Here is a 21,817-nt window from a genome sequence, read left to right on the forward strand (position 1 = left end):
TTAAAATGTAATTCTGATTTGGCTCATTTACATTATATAGCATCATTGTGTATTCCGCTAAAGGAGTAATTTAATCAAAACTACATTAAATAAGCAGTAATTAAGATGATTTGAAAGAGTGCACTTCTGGTTTTTGGTGTTTTAGCTCTTAATATCGTAAGTTGGATAAAGCAGTCAACGTACATTCACAGTGAAGTTTGTGGACTCCTGTGAGCGCCGGCGGACTTCCGCTAAGGCTGTGATCAGACCCTTCTCTGCCTGCTCACTGAAGGTACACAATCGCACATCTACATGGCTGGGTACAAACTGAAGAACTGCAGACAGACAAAAGACATGCATATATTCAACAAAATATAAATGCCAGTAAGAATATTCACAAACTGTGACATCAAGTTTTCACTGCAGTTACCTGTATGTACATGGTATTGCAGGCCTGGTACTGGACTGATGGGTGATACGCTGATAAAGGAGCTGGTGGTCTGAGCAAAGATTCTCAGGGCATTAATGACTGATATGGCAGTATAAACCACTTCACCAGACACAGCACGAAACACAAAGTCTGGAGGAGCTTTTACTACCTACAACATACAAAGAGCTTATTAGAAACATTTGATGTCAAGGATATGTACATCATATTTGCAATAGCAATTTCAAACTTTTTTCAAGCACATGGAGAACATCAAATAGCCTTTCAGTGGGCCTATAAAGCTGAGGCAAACTCTTTATTCTTAAGTGCAGGGCATTAGAAAGAACCAAATTAGGTGTTGTTTGTTCATGAGGACCCACGAGATAAACCAGGAAGTGATGAATTTATCTATATGTTCCACTGACACAACACTGGATTACAAAATTCAATTTTCTTTTTAATTTCGATAGATAATTCTTGGAAAGTACACATACCTAAATACCACACCTATGTTTCCAACAAAGCTGTGAATTAATTTTATGCAATAAAAAGGAAATATCACAAAAACTATTTTGTGTGTGCAATATTCCATCCATATCCTGGTAACATTTGAAAATGTTTCTTTACATCAAAGTATATATTGGTATCCCAAAATATGCATTAAATATATGCATATATTTTGCATAATATTTGCAAAATATATATGTACTGGAAATTTAGATTGTTTTTTTTATTAAAAAAATATGTGAAAATGTAATTTTTTAGATGCCTTTTCATTATAAAAAATTGCTAAAATAAAGTTTTTTGTAACTGTAATTATATAATATTGTTTAAAAAAATATTATTCAGCAGAATTGCTGTCAATGAACAAAAACAACAAAAAAAGTCAGAGTACCTGAAGCTCTACAGAGTGGTTATACTCTGCTTTGAGAATCTCTATGACTTTGGCTTTGGCATTTCCAGCAGTGGACCCTGGAGGAAACTCTACAACAGAGCAAATATCAGGCTTAATGTTATTCTTAGAGCCATAAATATTAAAATACATTACTATAAAATCATGCTTGCTAATCTAAAAAATGGACATGAACACCTTTGGTTTAAAAATGTTCAGCAAATGTATTTTTGTTATATCTTACCAACTCTGATCAAGTAGGTGTCAGGTTTATTGATGTTGCAGAGATACTTCCGGACAGTGGTTTTTGGAGGGGTTGTGGATAGGGTTGTAACTGATGTATTGTTCACGGAAGTTACTGATGTGTTGTTGGAGCTTATGATAGTGAAAGGCGTGACAGTGGTGTCATTATGTAATTCTGGCGAGGACGTGGTTGTTAGGCTACTGACCGGTGTGGCGTTATCGTTATCAGTAACCATGGTGCCAGATGTTGTTCCAGACACAAATCCTTCATCAGCCATCTCTGTTGCAGGAGGGGTGGAGGGGATGGTGAAGTTTGAGTCAGTTGGGTATTCAGAAACACTGATAGAGGTGGTTATTAAAACAGTGGGAAGTACACTACTAGGAAAAAGGTTCTCTTTTGATAGTGAGGTGATAATCCATTGTCTGTCATCAACAGAAGACATGCCATCTGATTCCTTAGTCACTGGAGGTGGGGTAGTCACCAGTAATGAAGTGTTGTATGCTTTAAAAGGTGTGGTAGCCCAATCAGTAGTTGAGTTTATATTTCCCATCGAAGTTAAAGTGTCTATTGAGTGTGTCGGCTTAACTGACGGTTCTAAATATGGTCTTACTTCAGAGGGATCCAAGATAGTGGTGTTAAAAGGCTCATATCCAGAGATATCCGTTGAGGATTCTTCAGTCCAGAAACTGTTACCTGTAGGCTGTAGATCTTCATCAAACAATGTTGTTAGCATGTAACTTGGGTCAATGTTGTAGGTTCTGGTGCTCACAATATGTGTAGTGCCTACCGGAATGAAAGAGGAAACACTAGATGCCATCTGATTGGCAGTGGGCTCTGGCAAGCTACCATTGTCCTTGGTCAACTGGATAGTGTAATACTCTAAGCTGTTCATATCTGGTAAAAGAACATCCGTGGGATGGACTGTAACAGTGCCTGCCCAGTCAGATGAAAAATCTGAGCTCTCGTTGACCGACTGGTTCTGGTTTAAGACATCTGAAGTTGTTGGGAGAATGGGTAAAGAATGGATTCTGGTTGGATGGATGGTTAAAAGAGATGGAGAAATGGTGTGGCCAAGGTCTGATGTCAAAATACTGGAGAAAACTGGAGTTCTTGACATTGTAAGGGGCACAACAGTTGTAAAGTTCTGAAAGGTTGTTGCGTGTTTGGTTAATTCAGTGGTGGCTCCATTCAAGGTTGAATAGCTATTAAAACTGGAACTTTCAACAAGTTTGCTGGGGAAAGTACTAGTAACACTGATAGATGAAGGATACAAATGTTTGCTGGAAAATGACATCACCATTCTTGTGGGGAATGTGGTGTCATAGGTCTCGGAATTTGAGTCCTCAGAGTCATACATATCAGAGGGTAGATTGCTAACCAGTGAATAGTCATTGCCTTCAGATCCCATGAAGGACACTGTTTCTGGGTAATCTCCAGAACCATAGTCCACATCCATGGTGTTGGTTGGGAAAAAGTCTTCGGGTGGGCCCATAGTTGGCTCGACAGACACTGAAGTCATTAGATGGTGTACAACATTACTTGGTTCCATAGGCTGATAGCCTATGTGGGTGTTTAGGTCATGGCTGGGTTGTGACTGGAAGTCTTGGATTCTACTGGATGGTTCCAATCGGTCTCTAAAAGGAACCCCAGAGTCACTGACTCCCACCGTCCCATACTGCGTTTGAGGGGAAAGAACGGGAGGCTCGTAAGGAGAATCTTGTCCAACTGAAGGCAAGCTAGATGGCACAGATGAACCTGTAGCCTGTGATATTTGGGGAGCTGTGCTAATAGCAGACCAAGATAAGGGCACATTATGGGAGGTAGGCACTGGAGAATTTAGTTGTCGAGGCTGTCTGGAGGAACCTCTGAGGGTAGATCCAACTCCCTCTCCAGACTTTAGGACTTTTAAAGGAGGTGTGGCAAGAGGCTCTGGCCTTGTGACAGAGTTCAGGGAGTAAGGGAATACTGATCCAGTGTTAACATTGTGATTGTTACCCTCTGTGGCTTTGGATGGATCCAAACTAGGTGAAAGAGAAAATCCAGACAAGGCGGAGGATGCATTACGTAGCACTTCCACTGAAAACTCATTTGGCATATTTGGAGCCTCCAAAGGCCGGACTAAGGGAGACACAAACACAGCAAAACCAAATAAATGAAATTATTTAATGCAAACTGAAAAAAATAGCAATGAAACTATGTGGAAAACAACAAAATGCACAAAGCAATGCAAATATCTACCGAATCACTGTAAATTAATATTTGTAATTAGAAATATGAAATGTTTATATTTGTAAAAAACCTGCTGTAACAAACTACCACAAACTCTTTGTGCAAGCCTTACACACTTCTCTATTCACCCTTTGAACCAATAAGTTTAAGTAATCGGGAGAAATACTGATTTTGACTTATTAATGTCAATAACTAAGTCAATGAATCCACACCAGTAAATAGCAGAGTAAAACACAGAAGCAGAGTAAGATCACTGGACGTGATTTCACACAGTTACAGCAAACAGTTTGAGTTCTGAGGACTTTCATCATGCCATTGCTAACAGATGCTTCAAGGCTTTTTCTCTTGCGTAAGTTGAACTGTCATGATTACCCAAGTCACAATCTCTCACATGTGAATGAGGTTTGGAATGTGCCAAGGCCACGAAACAGGAGATTATTGAAATAATTAAGCATGCTACTTTTAAGAAGGATTCCAGAAAGCAGTATCAGCCTGTCTGCTTTATATTCCACCAAACGTATTGTAAACTTTCCATTTGCATTGCTTTTTATGGTGGGTACGGAGGTTGGCCATAAAAGCTGGCAGTGTTTGTCTTGGCATTCAGAAGCAGCTGCTGCACAGTAATGGAATGACCCATTCAGAGATGAAGGATGGAAGGCAAAGATGAGAAGCTTCTTAATGAAGCTTAAGTAAGAAAAACAGTCTCATGCACTATTTGGATAAAATTAGTTTTCCCTGAGGAGGTTAGGTAAATTATTCCTCCTCATTTATTTTGAGGAGGAATGATGTAACTACAACCAAATTGGTCATTGTGCAAACTGGTGCACTTTATGTATTTAGACCTACTACTTATTCTTTCACATTATTGTAAGGTAAATAATCCAATACATGATCGCAAATGTCATGCCAAAAACAATAATATTTTGAGCTGCATTTTTTCACATGTAGTGTGGCATTACAATCAATACACACCACAACAGTTGTGGGTTTTAGTGCTATGATAAACACACTAGAACAAAGATGCCCTATTCCCTCACAAACCAAATAATATAACATATAATGACCAAGATATCAATATAATATCATATTAGGAGGATTTGCAAGGTGGCAAAGATAAATGAGAAACTAAGTCAATGCATATGCTTTTATTTACCTTGTTATTTCTTAAAATTGCCATAAAAATAAAAGACAAAACTGAATTCAATTTTCAAATGCTAATATAGGAACAGCCAGTCATCTGCAACAAATAACATTCAATGCAGCTCAAGGATAAAAAGAGATTACACATGTAGACATAATAATACACTCATAACTTTTAACAAATCATTATTTGTAGAAACATACTATTTCAACAATGTCTCAGATTCAAAGCATGAGCCAGATTTGTGAATCCGCAATAACTAACATCACTCAGCCTTCTGAAGAATCTACCCCGACACATGGACTTCATACAGACTTCTTGTTAACCCACAATTCTATATTTAGACTTCTGATCCCCCCAAAAATGGAAAATAAGACATGGATGTAAGGGAGAACATGACTTAATATAAAACTCTGTCATCAAAAGAAACAGCATTAGGGAAAGTTCCATAGCGTCAGCCTTGTCCACTGACTACTTTAAAGATGATGAAAAGCAGCAGCAAAAAAATAGAAGAAAATCTGTGACAACAGTGAGGTAGCAAATAAGAAACTGCTTTTTGGCATTATTTTATGTGACTGACTTTATCAAACATAAAACACAACAGCAATGCACCAAAGAACAACATCTTAAGCTACATTAATCAGGTCAATATGCTCTGTGTTTGGGCTTCTTCATACTTCTTTGATAGTCTATGAGGCTGCATTACTCACTGCAACGCTCTGGGCCAAGTGTTTGAAACCCCTATAAAGCAGGCGGCTTTGTAAAACAGATCCTCAACTAAACAGAGAAACAGAAGAAAGAGAAACTGTTGTTAGACTTTAACAAGGAGGAAAAAGTCTTAGGTAAAGCACCTTGAACACTAACACTCAATATTGTTATCGTTAACTAAACTTAAACTATTAAAAAAGGTTTTCATTGCAATAAACCTAAAATAAAATAAAAATAAATAAATAAATAAAAAAATATATGAAATATAAATTAGATGAAAAACTTAATAATGCTGCCTTGGCTGAAATAAAAAACTAAAATGACAAAAACTTAAATGTTTAAATCGAATTCTAATTAAATACTGAAAGTATATATACAGTATATATATAGCTGAATGATTAAAGGGTTAGTTCACCCAAATATTAAAATGATGTCATTAATGACTCACCCTCATGCCGTTCAAAACCCGTAAGACCTCCATTCATCTTTGGAACACAGTTTAAAATATTTTAGATTTAGTCCGAGAGCTTTCTGTCCCTCCATTGAAAATGTATGTCCAGTATACTGTCCATGTCCAGAAAGGTAAGAAAAACATCATCAAAGTAGTCCATGTGACATCAGAGGGTCAGTTAGATTTTGTTGAAGCATCGAAAATACATTTTAGTTCAAAAATAACAAAACTACAACTCTATTCAGCATTGTCTTCTCTTCCGGGTCTGTTGTGAGTGTGACTGCTGTTACAGTTGACCAATGATGGTGCTGACGTGTTTTTTTCTGGTGCGCCAAATAACAAAGAAAACACGTCTGCAGCGTCTTACGTCAGCAGCGTCGTACGTCAGCAGCGTCACTGCAGTGTTGTGAACGCGCTCACAACAGACCCGGAAGAGAGGACAATGCAATCAATGATGAAGATGAACGGAGGTCTCACGGGTTTGGAACGACATGAGGGTGAGTCATTAATGACATCATTTTAATATTTTGGTGAACTAAACATTTAATGAAACTCACATCATAAATATCCACAGTTTGATGTACGAGTCTCTTTCAGAGGGAAGGTGAGAGTCATTAAGTAGTCTTACTGTGGCACACGGCTGAATACTAATGTGTTCAACTATCTTTACCAAACATCAATTGTTGATCCACCATTTCTCAGGTCACTGAGCAAGCTTAAGCTAACAAACCGGACAGAAGAGGCACAGATTACTGCCTGACCTCTGACCTCATCAGATGAGTGCGCGGACATTTAGATTTCTTTTCTCAGATCCCTATTCCCTCAGAAGCCATTTTATATATATTATGATATTCTAGTAAAATTAAATAGTAAATGTTTCAGTTATATCTATTAAATATTGATGTTCATTATTGGGTTATATTGGTGCATATAAATAAAAAATACTATAATGCCTCAAGAGTGAAAAACATGCCTGGCTTTTTTAACTGTATTTTCTTAAATCTACTTGATAAACAATAGCTGTTTGGGTAATATTGTTATTATAGAGTTATACAGAATATAGTTCGAAAATGAAATGATGACATGAAAAATTAAAAATATTACTATTATATTCTAATATGTCGTCTGATGAAGTCCACTTATATTTCTTTCAGTATAATAACTGCAACCAGTACTCTTGTTGCACAGTTTTGTGGGTGAGCCGGACCAAGCCAAATGATGTAAAATGGCACCAACAGAAACCCTAAAATCATTAAAAGCAAAGACAATAAAGTAATTAATGATGGGGTGACTTAATAATCCCGATTGATGGACAAGTTCAATAATTAATTGTAAGAGGGTCACCTTCAGCATTAATGAGCAGTGTTTATCGTGAGTAATGGCAGGCAGCCTCTCGCCCGACAGACGGGCAGCGGGGGAAATACCTCGACTCCACACAACAGTGCGGCAATGACTCCCTTTGCCACCTGGTACAGAAATGCAATTGTGTAATGCATGAGCAGTCTGGCAATCTCTGGCAATTGTTAGAGCTATTGCTTTCACAGACAGCGAGATCTACCCAAGAGATACGTGTCAGATCCAAATGTAAATGTCAATCAGACGATGCACAGTGACAAAAAGGACTTGCAGTATTTAAAAGTGATGCATAAAATTACCAGTTTAATTTTAACCAGTGGTCATTAACAGCATAATATAAACATTAGATTATAGAGAATGAGTCAATCTTTCGTTCGTTATCTGGCTCGGCTCGGTGTTCATCTTCAGTTCTCTCTTCACAGCAGTTCAGTCAGTGTACTGTTTAGTAAATGAATTACTCCGGGATATTGGTTTGTTTGAACTCAGAGGGAGTGTCAGCCACATTAAAACAGTTAACAGCTTAAGTCATTTGTGGATTAATGCTTATTGGAGACACAAACTGTTTCACACGATTCAGTTCGATTTGGTGAACTGGTTCAAGAAGATCTGGTTACATCGAGTGATTCGTTCGCGAACCGGATATCATACACTGCAGTGAACGCGCTCACAACAGACCGGGAAGAGAAGACAATACCGAATAAATTCATAGTTTTTGCTATTTTTGGACCAAAATGTATTTTTGAGGCTTCAAAATATTCTAACTGACTCTCTGATGTCACATGGCCTACTTTGAAGATGTTTTTCTTACCTTTCTGGACACCGTACATATATTTTCAATGGAGGGACAGAAAGCTCTCGGACTAAATCTAAAGTATCTTAAACTGTGTTCCGAAGATGAACAGAGGTCTTACAGGTTTGGAACGACATGAAGGGTGAGTCATTAATGACATCATTTTAATATTTGGGTGAACTAACCCTTTAAGAGTGACAATAGAAATATATATGCCAGAACTATTATTAAACAAAGCAGTAAAAGTAGTCATGATAGATTCACAATACTAAATCTAATGCACCAACCATCTTAATGCAAAGATTGGTTCTCTTATCTCATGAGGATCACAAAAACCATGGACTTTTCTATTTGCCCAAACTTATGCATGCATATTGTAGTAAACTCTTACATGTCTTTTGGCCTTAAAATGCCAATAAAATGTAAAAATGAAGTGAACAGAACACGATACAATTAAAAGTACATAATGCAAAACTTCATTTGAAATCTCAAGACTAAAAACAATTAGATTCACATTTACCAAAAGACGTCCTCTAATTTTGCTGCCAGCATGTCGTTTGATGCTTAAAACGGTTGGAAATCATTTAAAAGGTGTTTAAAAAAAGAGAGGCTGTTGCTGTCAAATACAAAAGAACAGCGAGACTAAGAACTACAGAGACAGTGAGGTACCTATCATCACACAAGGAAACAGTGAGCTACTCTATTTTGAGCTCTACATGGCCACACAGCTAATAAAATAATGCTTATGACCGACTGATGACCTCCATTATGAACAACGGATGAAGTGTGTTGCATAATGCTTTTAAAATAAAACACAAAGGGATCTGAAATTAAATGAAACTGTCTCAGAAACAGCATTATGGTCGATGTCAATATGTCTTTCTGTCTATTTCTCTCTGTCTTTGTGAAAAGGATGACGTCTTATAGGCTGAAACCACAAGGAGGCTGAAAATGAGATCAATGCCACATTAATGATTCAGTTTAGCACACTCAAATGTAATTTGCTCCTCCCTAAATTCATGTCCAGTGGTAAGTTGGAGAAATAACCCAATAAACCCATCCCAAACAGAACCTTGGTACAGTGGTGGCATCACATTAAAATACCATGCTATTTTGGCATATAATTTGCAATATAATGCCTATATATCCTACCATTCAACAGTTTGAGGTCAGTGTTTGTTAACTGAGCAATTTATGTGAGGTAACTGCAACTTTTAGTCTAACACAGTCTAATTTGAATAGAGCAGCTGTGAAACATACAACAACTAAGACTATAACCAAGACCTATACTGCTGAAAACACTGAGACATCAGTTACAACTCCCCAATGATGTCACTTCTGGCTGTTGCTATTCCAAAGAAAAGGGGTAAATCAGGAGAAGAAAAAAAAAGTAAAGGAAATGTCTTTGGTATTAATTCAACCCCCTTTGCCCACACATGTTTCTGTTTTAAGCTGATCCCATTGCGTGACTGCCTCTGCCTAACACTGGCACAGACTCCCTGAACGCCGCCTAATCGAACAATCAAGTCAGAGTCTGCGCTGGTGTTCGTTTTATCTGTTTTATAACATTATACATGTCTTTACTTTCACTTTTGATCAGTTTAATACAACCTCGCTAAATAAAATAAGTGATGTCTTTCTCCCCCAAAAAATTATTTAAATAAAAAGAGCAATATTAGAGCGACATAAGGGATGGAATCGGCCCCTCTGACACTGAGCAGAGCTCTGTTGTTTGTCTTACCAGAGGCTAAGTGCTCAAGACGAGTGAAATTTCCCATGTAGAGACATAGACTGGACTACTATGAATTACAAACGAAAAATAACACCGCATACCAGTGGCTTCTCTCATGTCACGAACAGTCTTGTTATTGTAAGCATATGCCCGAGACAATTTTCCAAAGTGAAAAAGTACTAATAGTCAAATTCACCTGAATTTTACAGCCTAACATCTGGTTGAGAGTCTGGCTGTGTTTTGAGTAAAATCAGGCTGGAACGTGTTACCTAACATGGCAGAGGCAGAGCAGAGTCATGTCAGGCGAAACACTGTTTCTGTTGATCAGACTGAGGTCATGTCTGCTGATGGACACCATATATGTTGGAGTCCATCTCTACTCTACAACATTAGGCAAAACTGAGAATTTAAGGAATGGCTCGCTTTCAATCTATGATTACATTAAAATCAAATTGGCCACACAGGATGATTTAATGTTGAAAAGGAATTTACTGAATATGAACTTAACTACAAATTCTTCTTGCTTAAATTCTTTTACCTTAAATAATTTTTCCATGATTCTTCCAGTCATTCGAGATGAAAATGTACCAATGTTAAATTCTAGTTGACAGAAAGCAGCAGATACTGTCCAATAAAAAATGAATTTGGTTTATTTTTTAATTTATTACAATATAAAAATAAACCAGTGTAAACTAAAATGGTATTGTTTTAAATGCTGCAAGAGAATTCAGGCATCACATCATCATAATGTACAGTATGAAAAATGGGAAGATAACATTTAGCTTAGTGGTGGGCGATATGGCAAAAATATCATATTACACTTTTTTTATCAGGAAAATCACACGAGCATTTCAGGTGTACGTGCTCATGAAAAGCGAACAACACACAAATTACATGTTTAACCGCAAGGCTTTAAAGCACATGCAAATAATGTACTTTTGTGATTGCAAATAAGTGCAGTGTCCTGTGATTGTAATTCTACCATTGAGTTAACATTTGATGTGAAAGTATGACGCGTTGTATACTGAGGCAGAGGCTCCAGAACTGCAACTGATAGAATGTGCATTGTAGCACATTATGATATTTCTACTACAACAGATAGTGGAGACATGTCGATCAAAAATCCTGAAATCACACACCCCTAATTTAATTGTGTAATTTAGTTATTAGTATTTTAAAAGATTTGGCTACTTAAAAGTTGACCATTAAATAGATGATATATCATCCAAAATAATAAAAAATTTATATTAGTTTGTCATATAATTCATACAACACACACACAAACAAAATAGAGACTACACTCACATGTTTTTTTTTTTTTTTTTTATAGCATAAGTACACAATTTTACATTTCATACTAAATAAATTTCCACGACCTTTCAAGGATTTCAAGGACTGTGGGAACCACCCGTTAAATTAATTAATTTAATTTAAGGCATTGTCAAATCAATTCTGAATGGCACACAACCTTGTTCCTGTGTGCTAATACACTCGAGAAAAGAACCGAACTTGAGTGCAAACTGGGTACAGAAAGACTCAGACGAGAAAAATGAGAACAAGAAAAATTAAAAAACCTCAGAGAGACTGAGACGGGGAGGGGATGTAATGAGGAAGGTGGGGATACACTTTAACTCCTAACATTGGGATGGTCTCCAGAGAAGCATGGCTGGTGTATAGTGTAACACACTGGAGGATGCTCAATTTCCCTGCACACATTCCCTCAGTCTTCTTCGGAAGACAGGAAGGCCAGGCCTGTAACTGGAGAGGCCCTGAAGACTGTGTCACTGTGAGGATTTTGTGCTCAGGACTGGACTGATCTCACTGCGTAAACTTCTGGCCCCTTTGACTACAAAGCAGCAAGACTCCTTTAGAGAGGAGAAAGAGATGCACCTCTCACACTCAAACTCCATCAGGCAAGATCTTCTGACAACTCTGTAAAACATGGTGCAGAATCTGATGATTATGAAAGGATGAGGATGATGCTTTTATGGTTTCACTAATCATGTTTCTTCAACAGCAAAATAGCAAAATGAGTGTGTCCGTGACCTACCAGACAAAAACCAGTAAAAACATGTCTACTCTGAAATATTACAATTTAAAATGACTGTTTTAAATGTAATTTACTGTATGTATGTATCAAATTAATGCAGTCTTGGTGAACATAGGAGACTTCTTTCAAAAACATTAAAAAGAACTTAGGCTAATTACTGTAATTCCTCAAATAAAAACCGGTAGTCAAATAAACGCCGGGCCTCTTATAGTGGCCGGGGACATGGTCAACACGGACAAATAAAGGCCGGTCTTAAAGGCCGGGGAAATATTTGTGCAGCCAGATAACGAAAGTACACGCCTACTGCCGGAGCGTTTCTCGTTCTAGAGTCAAGAACTGGTTGCATCGGTTTTCAGATCACCAGTACACTGTACCGAGAACCGTTTCTGTCGGACCCGTCCGATCCGAGAACTGAGGAGCTGATGATACTGCGCATGCGTGATTCAGCGTGAAGCAGACTGACGCAGAGCGCGTCTGAACCGAACTGATACTATTGGTGATTGGCTATCGCTTTTAATTTAAAACGGGTCATTTAAAACAATTACTTATCAAACAGATGGAATTAGAAATAAAGGCCTGCCTCTAATAAAAGGCTGCATCAAATAAAAGCTTGTTACCTTCTGCAGTTCAGGTAAATAAAGGCTCCGGCTTTTATTTGAGGAATTACGGTATTCCAAACTTTTTGGAGTGCAGGAGGTTTACCATAAATACCTTTTTTTTTTTTATTAATTATTTAATCTATTTTATTACATTTTACATTGATTCATTAATTCCCCATAAAGCCCGCTATGATGTAACCATCTGTTCATAGTGCGATGGTCCAGACGTGTACTGCACCGTACAGATATGTGAGCCCAATGTAATAGGGGCATCCATGTTAGCCTTCTGCCAGGCCATCAAGGTTACCTAAACTGCAGGTCACAACACTCGGATGTACTAGTTAGACCACATATGGCCATATGGGTGAATTTATCACATAGATCTTTAATGGACTACATTTAATGTGGCCAATTTTATTGATTAATAAAAACCAGAAATTGTACTAATCAAACTAAAGTAAAGTGTAAATAAGAAAAGGCTGCGTTTTAAAAAAAGACAATGAAAGGATATGAATGAAATATCAGTATATAGGTCTGTAGTGGACACAGTTGAATTGGTGGTCTAAAATAGCCGACTGAATTTTGACATTGCTGACACAAGCCCAGTGCTAACTGTCTGTATATAAACAGACAGTGTGTATTTGAAAAGAATAACCCCCATTTAAAATAATCAAATTTTGTTGCTTTACAGCCAGAAATGAAGACGGACACAGTATTTTATAAGTACAACTTATAACATCCAAGTGAAAGGTATAACAGCAAGATGTTATATGTCAGAAAAAAATAAAATAAAATAAAATAAAACAAGAACTACTGATTTGGAAAAAGGATCACACATTTCTGTCAGTTTTTAGTTGAACCACCTTTTGCATTAATTACAGCTTTTAGTCTGTTGGCATCTAGACTTTGCAATATTTGCCAGCTCATTTTTGCAGAAATACTCAAGTTTGTTATAAGTTATAAGTTTCACTGAGTAAATACAGCTGGATAAAACAAAAACTGTGCCCATCCATCTTCATTTCAGGCTACAAAGCAACAAAATGTGATTATATACATATATAAACCCTAAAGAGGACAAGCGGTAACTCACATTTTAATTTCTTTAGTTTTTATATAAAATGCTTAAATAAAACTGAGCAAAAAAATTAAAATTATATATATATATATATATATATATATATATATATATATATATATATATATATATATATATATATATATATATATATATATATATATACACACACACACACACACACACACACAGGGGATGGAGTTTATTAAGGACTTATTTTGAATGTTAAAAGAGTGACGTGACATACAGCCATGTATGGTGACCCATACTCAGAATTCGTGCTCTGCAATTAACCCATCCAAAGTGCACACACACACAGCAGTGAACACACACACTGTGAACACACACCCGGAGCAGTGGGCAACCATTTATCCTGCGGCGCCCGGGAAGCAGTTGGGGGTTCGGTGCCTTGCTCAAGGGCACCTCAGTCGTGGTATTGTTGGCCCGAGACTAGATCCCACAACCCTAGGGTAGAGCTTAGATTCTCTGCCAGAGCCCGAGCTCGGGCCGATATTTCCCGCCACCGTCCTTGGGCCAGGTTGGGTCGGGCCCTTGATAAAGCACGTCATGTGTCATGCGCAGCGTCTCGTCCACTCGCAGTCTCGCATGCGTGATGCATCACACCTGCTGTACGTGCTGTACTTTTCAGTAGATTAAGTGCAACATGCAGCACGGTAAAAATGCCGCCCCTGGACCAAAATCCCACTCCATATTAGTTTATATTGCACGTTAACGATCTTTAAATGGCTTTGATTTTGACTCTCTGGATTAACTTTACATGCACACTACCTTTCAATGGATATGACCTTAACTACAAGCATTCCCTGTGACGATATCCAATCTAGTATCCTTTAAACACACAAAAACTCCTCCTCTGCAATGCATGGGTTCACCATCAAAAAAGCTGCTATCCAACCGTCCCTGTTTCTCAATGGGACTTTGTTCGCTTGCCCAGCAGCCAGTGGCCTCAACATCCAGCTCCTGTGGCTTTTGATGGGCCAGTGTATTTATCTGTTCCCAGTCTCAGAGGCGATTAATAATGAATGAACTCACTGTCATCCATCACAGATCAGGTTTTACTGGTAAAAGAGTCAACACTTGCAATTAGCTAGGAGATTTGAATGAGTTCCAGGCAAACCCAAAAACTCAACAATGTTTTTCGGGAGGCTCTGGTGTGAATTCTGTGAGAGAGCTTTTCATTTACAAGAATTATAAGTAGGGCTACACCTGTGTGATTGTGAGTCCATGAGTGCTTTCATCTCTGCCTACAGAACATCTTTAAATACACTGGTTGGCACTGGTGACAAGTAAACAAAAAGATTATTTCAAAACCATATGCAAAAAGTTCATATTTATAGTAGACTGCCCTATAGAGTAGACTTGCCGCAATAGATGGTGCTGAAGGTGGTAGCGTTGTTAAGCGCAACACCAGTTACGTTACTTGCCCACTGCGGCATCAACCCCCAGCGTCGTTGGAATTTTTTCAGTAAAAATTATTTACTTAGCTAGTAAGTAAAATTTACTTTATACGACACTCGCATTACATATCTTTTTGTTAAATGGACATGAATAATACCTAAAATTAATACAGCATGTTTTGCCTGGCAGACAACAAAACAGGTGAAAAAATATCCCCTAGATTTACTTTGAAGGCCCATCAGCCATATAGGATGCTGACTGAGTATTTGATAGTGGGCTCTAGCTTCTCCCATCATTATGTAGTAGGAAAAAATCTGTCTGACCTACATCACAGTGCCAAGATGAGGTATAAAATTGCAGAGCAATTTCAAAATGCATATAGAGTTAGACTAAAACAGCTGTGAGCTAGCAGATGATGGAAGCATTTGAGGTGCTAAGCTTAAGTAGTTATATTGCGTCATAAAAATAGGCTTGATATATGACACCATTGACTTAAAACTGACTAGTATAATTGATCATTATTCATAATTATTACCTTTGCAATGACTCGTTGAACCTAGATAATCCAATAAAATAGAATGGACTCCCATTAGAAATCTACAGAACAAACTGATTTTCCGGACACAAATGCAAATTTCTACCTACATATTTTTTATTCAGGGGTTAAATGAAGGCGCCAGCCCAACTTAACCCATTCTCATGTTCTCTATCGTTCTCCAGCCTTCAAGGGTTTCTTACGTCAGGTTTTCACAAATCACAAGAAGAAGCATTCGGTGTCAGTTTCAGAGAAGCCACAGAACTGACAAGATCCTTTCAGGTTCTGAATGTGACAGATCAAGACTGAATAAATTGTCACAACAGATTGACCCAGTTGGTTTTTATAACAGCTTTTGATGGATTGAGTGTAAAGACAAAAGTTCTTCTTTCTGCTCCTCAAAAAACGAAAAAAAAAACAAAAAAACAATTGTGAACTTTCATTTTAGAGTGAACTATCCCTTTAAGAATCATCAGCGTATCACCGAAAATGATATACAATCTTTTATACAGCTTGAGATATGCTGAAATGAATATATAAATCAACTGTCAACACAGCAAACTTCATTTAATTATAAGACCCTATCCTAATGTCTTGATTTTCAGCATGGACAGAAGTGTAATAGGACGAAACACAATGCAGTCAAGTTTACTCTGACAGCTGATCTATGAGAATCTGCTTAAAGCAATGATCACCAGTCTTGAGTTTGCACTTGGGACAGCACTAAAATGTGCAAATGAATCTAATTTCATCTTAATATTTCTTTGTTCCAACAAAAAGCATCTAGCAGCATTATTTTTTTCTGTAGCCAAATTTTAATTCATATTTTGTCTTCACAGTGTTCTGATTCATAATACTCCGCATACAAGACTAAATGTGCTCAATTAGTCATCTACCTACATGTAAATTGTTACTGTTATTAAAAATGATACTAATATAGTACAATTGTCTGTAAAGTAAGGAATTGCTTGGGTTTCAGAACAACACACTTGAGTCCGTGTTATGGATCAGGGTAAATCTAAAACCAATGCAGATGAGGTTCCACAAAAGCAAGAACAGTAGCCTTAAAGATCTTTTGTCATCATGTTGACAAGCTGTAGAAGATCTGACCGGCTTTTAAAACTAAAGTGGACACTTCGAAGATAATTTCCAAAAACTTTTTAAGAGATAGGCTAAGAAATGCTTAAAGATGCCTTCAGAGCTTTAGATTCTGAAAGATGTGAGTCCCTTAGGTTGAAAATTCAACTGAAGGCTTAATATATTTGCTTGCATTTTGTAAACAAAGATGGAAACAAAATTATTTAGCAAAACAATTGATGTAAGGTTTGTTCTGGTAAAGTCACTGACATGAGAGGATAAAGAATGTTAAAGGGTTAGTCACCCAAATATTAAAATTATGTCATTAATGACTCTTCAAAGTAGTCCATGTGACATCAGAGGGTCAGTTAGAATAATTTGAAGCATCAAAAATACATTTTGGTCCAGAAATAACAAAAACGGCGACTTAATTCAGCATGGTCTTCTCTTCCGGGTCTGTTGTGAGCACGGATACAACACGTCATACAGTACGTCTGCAGTGTCGTGAACGCGCTCACAACAGACCCGGAAGAGAAGACAATGCTGAATAAAGTCGTCGTTTTTGTTATTTTAACCCTCTGGAGTCTAAGGGTATTTTTGGGGCCTTGAGAAGTTTTGTCATGCCCTGACATTTGTGCTTTTTTCAGTTTATTATAAATATCTAAATGGGTAAAGTCTAATATCACTGTAATCAGCACAAACTGGGCTATAATAATATGTGAAACCCATGCATGTACATGATTGTATTTTTGAGAAAAAAAATGTTATGCATGGTTAGTGAAAAACTAAAAATGTTAAATCACTTGAATAAGGCAATAAAACACATACATAAAATTGGTTGCCGGAAAAGTTGAGAACTGGAGCTTGTAGCCTAGAATTTTTCTTTCTGAATGATGTGAAAATCATCTTGTTTACTCACTCACAGAAAACAATATATTGATTTAAATTTTCTAAAACACTTTTTGTTGGTAAAAGTCATATGCGAGTAGGCGTCAACTATCATGAATATCATTGTGATTTACACCTGAGAAGACAAAGGCCCGCATAATGAGCTGCATAATGAGCCTCTCATTCAACTGTGCCACTGTGAGGGAGGACTTACAAGAAAGAGAACAAAATAAAAGTATATAATTTTATGTTTGTAGTTTATTAAGAATATATTTAATTATCCCACAACATAATTTGATATCCACTTGGGGGAGCAGTTAAACAGTTTATTAGGAACAATCAAAGCTGACTTTCAAATTTTTTGGCATCCTTTCTCTAGTCACACAATCCTTCAGAAATCGTTTTAACAATCTTATTTTCTACCAAATAAACCCCATTTATTATCATCATTATTATTATTATTATTATTAATGTTGAAAAGAGCTGATAATATTTTTCAGGTTTTTTTAGGGGGAATAAATCGAAAGAACTGCATTGTTTTTACATTTGTTAGAGTTATCTCTATTTGTCACATTTATATTATTTACATCAAGCTTTTGAATGGTATAGTATTGTATATTGTTATTGAAACTTCATAATGTTTCACTTGATTATACATTTAGTCAGGAATTATAGTTTGGAAAAAGTATTTGGAAAAAGTCTAACTAGTAAAATGTTTACACATTATGTGAAAACTAGTACAAATAAATAAAAAGAGACTTACTCATGTTTATGATCTCTGCTGAATAAAGTGCTTCATTCTTTTTTCTGAGGAAATCCATTTCTCAAATCCTCAACCACATCACATCTTTTTGGGGTGAATTATGTCTTAGTCCTCTCATCGCGAAGCAAACAGTAAAATAAAATAAAATCTTGAAGAATAGTCTCGCTGCTTTTTCTTCTGTGTGGGCGTATTCAAGCCGCGCGCATCAGTTTGAATCTGAATAGCGCGTTCAGCGCGGGGGCGTGGTCACATTAGATATAATGAGCGGAGATATGAAAAACAGACATTGCGTTGTTTTCATATGGATTACTTTATCTCAGAATATTTGTTTTCGGCAGCACTTGTTTAGTTTAAAAGTAGACATTCCAGGCTTTCTATAGATATCTCTCTCATGTCTCTTCGTTGAGTATTCACGGAGTTACAGTTCATTTTAATGAAATGTTTGTACATGACGATCAGCGGAGACAAAGACTGTAGACAGCGCACCTTGTTTGTTATCTTTATTTTATAAGTGCACAAAGGTTTTTTGTTATTATGTCTGTATCCAAAAAAAAACTAGACCCTTTACAGATTCGATTGATGTATTGCTCTTATCTGTACGATTAAAACTGAGAGTGTAATTTAAGTTCTTTTCGGGGTTATCAGGTGAAAATGACTCAAAACGCATATATGCGTTAATCTACTCGAAAGGGTTAAGGACCAAAATGTATGAACTAACCCCTTAAATGTGCAATTAATAAAACAACTAACTATACAATATAACTGTGCAGAGTATGATAGCAAAATTGACTTCTCAAATTAATAAAATCAACTTCTTAAATGGACAGAAAACTTGTGTCTTTGTCTCATGTTTCCATCCAATATCTAATCAATGATAATTATGATTTGTGCAGACCACAAAGTGTTTTAAACATTCATTTCGTAAAATTATTTGTCTTCATGTTGGAAAACAGAATCCGACCTGCGTTTTAAAATTCCCCAAAATGTTTTCACATTGTCCTCCAAACTTCGTATTGCATTAGTTACAGTAATTTTAACCGTCTCACCTACGCAAGTCTTATGTCATCTCGCCAATACACTCCTCCAGTTACCTGTTGCCAACGGATCCCCCATCCCAAATGAACAGCCCATGACATCACTTACCTGCAGCAGGTGAATCAGCGATCACCATGGAGACGAACGTCAGCAGCACGCACGCGGTGACCTGACTACGTCCCTCCATCATCAAACCCTCCATTTAGAGAAACTCATGTTTCGTCCAAGGTGATCCGAGGAGAGATAATCCACGCGTTTAACTAGTCGCCGTGAACTGCAGCAGATGAAAACAATACCACCGTTATATAGGTCACATTTTCAGTCCTATTTTCAGCATGACTTCTTGAACACTCCCTTAACCAATTCTAACGATTTAATCATAAACCGAACAAATGACATCTTGCATATCATTAAAAACAGAAATTTAAATCGCCACTCAAACGAACTACCATGCTCCCCAGCGCTGACTACAAGTGGTCGTGAGGAGCAAGGACCTTACGGTTCCTTTGTTCCTTAACTTGTCCGACTCATTTGCGCGAATCGAATCTTTTGAACAATTCGTTTCAAAGAACCAACTCCTGTCATGGAGCAATTACGTCATCGCGTGGTCCCTGACATCCACTCCAAATGTTCCAGTAAAGTCATTTACTGTAGGTATTTACTGCTGTTTATGATATTTTAACCAATGCATTTTAATATTAAGCGTGTGAATTTAAAAGTCCTAACTTTTTTATTATTATTTAAAAATGCTGTTGCACACGATTCAGTCTGTGTCTGCATCACACATACAAGTGGTATACATATTTCTAGCACGTTTTATTTGCCTAATTTCTGCAATTCGAATACAGAAACAACTTTACGCCACATTTATCAAATCCTTAATTCTCTCCAAATGTGAATTCATATCCGAAAAAGATGATTCTCTATTCAAGTGAATCAAGTAAGCGGAACACTCGAGAACCGCCAGGACCAATTCAGAATCATTTTCAAGAGATTCATTAAGACGATTCAGTTCACAAGAGCGATTCGGACTTCTCAACTGTTCGTTAATACCAGAACCGAGTCTGTTCTCCGAGGTTGTGATTGAAATAGTTTGTAATCTTAGGATTTCGCGCCGTTTATTAGACCTAGTTTGATTAGCTATTGTAACTAAAAGGACATTATATTTTAGATGTGTTGCTACATGGCACACAAGTTTTGATTTTTTGAGAGAAATGATTGCAATCAGTCACCATATACTTGGTTGACAGATGATAAATTTAACTCGAGTTAATTTGTAATGTCAAAATATACGTTTAACTTAATTACTTTACCTCGCGGCTGAATATGATTTATTTCCGTTTATGTTAAAGCAAAGACCGACTTTTAGCACATGCACCGCCTCGAAAAGCAACTCCTTACCTTCAGAGCAGACAGTTACAGCGGTCTGAAGTCGATAACGTCTAAATCCAGTTTTAGATCAGGATTAAAGCTTCTGTTTTGCATGATTGCGTGACACAACAAATTATGCTTTTTTCCCCCAGAAGTGTCTGGATCCTGTCTGAGCATCACTCACTTTCTCAGATACAACCACTCTAAATCTCCCCTTTGACAGCAGGATTTTGAGTCACTTGTATGGGCTCTGCGGTCATTGGCTCCCCGCGCCGTCCTTCAGTAATCCGGGTTAGGTTGACACCTCCACCGGCGTCTGTGGTTTCACGGCAACGCGTTTTGTTACCGGTTTTTGTTTGGCTACATAATTTTCACCTACACAAGGTAAAACATTTACTAGAAGGTTTAAAAAAAAATGTTTGAAAGTATGGTAAAATTCCTATCGTTATTAAACTATTCTCTACAAGAATGATTATGTCACAGCACACTCTAGTGGCCATTGAGGGCAACAGCAAATTTTTATGCTCATGAAAAAAATATTGCAAAACGTGAATCAATCTGAATCTGGAACCATTTGTGGTTTTGCCAGTCATTTGTTTGTTTATTCATTTAATATATTTTTAATTTAATTGATTTTTAATTTAATAAAAATATGTGCACCAACAGCAAGAACAGAAATCCATCCGAATCTAAAAATTAAATCCAAATCAAAATACTTCCAAACCTATGCAACAGATTTAGCCAATGAAAATGTAATGTAAAATAGTTTTCAACTGTATTGTATTTTTAATTATTCTATAGATATTAGAATAGGTATTACCCAGAACTTTTTCTAGAGAATATCACCTGAAAATGATACCAATAATACGATGAAATCACTTAAGCAGAATGATAGAATGAAACCTAATAATTACTTAAATATAGTCTTTTACCGTGACAACTAGCTCCAATCTTCAAAATGAGTTTAGTTTCACCAGAATTGTCTTTGGTGGTTTCTAAAATGTCTGATTAGAGTGCACAAATGTGTAGTCTTATTAATATTCTTTTATTATTTTG

General features: G+C 36.9%; 1 protein-coding gene across 2 annotated transcripts in view; it reads right to left on the minus strand.

Annotated features, from left to right (window-relative positions):
* Positions 1–20,969, minus strand: part of LOC127933841 (UPF0606 protein KIAA1549) — a 39,385-nt gene extending 18,416 nt beyond the window's left edge. The window contains exons 1-6 of one of the 2 annotated variants that reach the window (XM_052530853.1): positions 20,792–20,969; positions 19,499–19,664; positions 1,543–3,660; positions 1,302–1,390; positions 410–578; positions 184–314 (exon numbers count right to left, since the gene is read on the minus strand). In XM_052530853.1, the coding sequence (XP_052386813.1) occupies positions 184–314; positions 410–578; positions 1,302–1,390; positions 1,543–3,660; positions 19,499–19,592 (2,601 nt within the window). In that variant the 5' untranslated portion in view covers positions 19,593–19,664; positions 20,792–20,969. Of the gene's footprint in view, positions 1–183; positions 315–409; positions 579–1,301; positions 1,391–1,542; positions 3,661–19,498; positions 19,893–20,791 lie in introns of those variants that run through there. The other variant, XM_052530855.1, reaches the window with a different exon arrangement.
* Between the last annotated feature and the right edge of the window lie 848 nt (positions 20,970–21,817).

This window comes from Carassius gibelio, chromosome A18 (assembly GCF_023724105.1).
Source record: "Carassius gibelio isolate Cgi1373 ecotype wild population from Czech Republic chromosome A18, carGib1.2-hapl.c, whole genome shotgun sequence".
NCBI lineage: Eukaryota > Metazoa > Chordata > Actinopteri > Cypriniformes > Cyprinidae > Carassius > Carassius gibelio.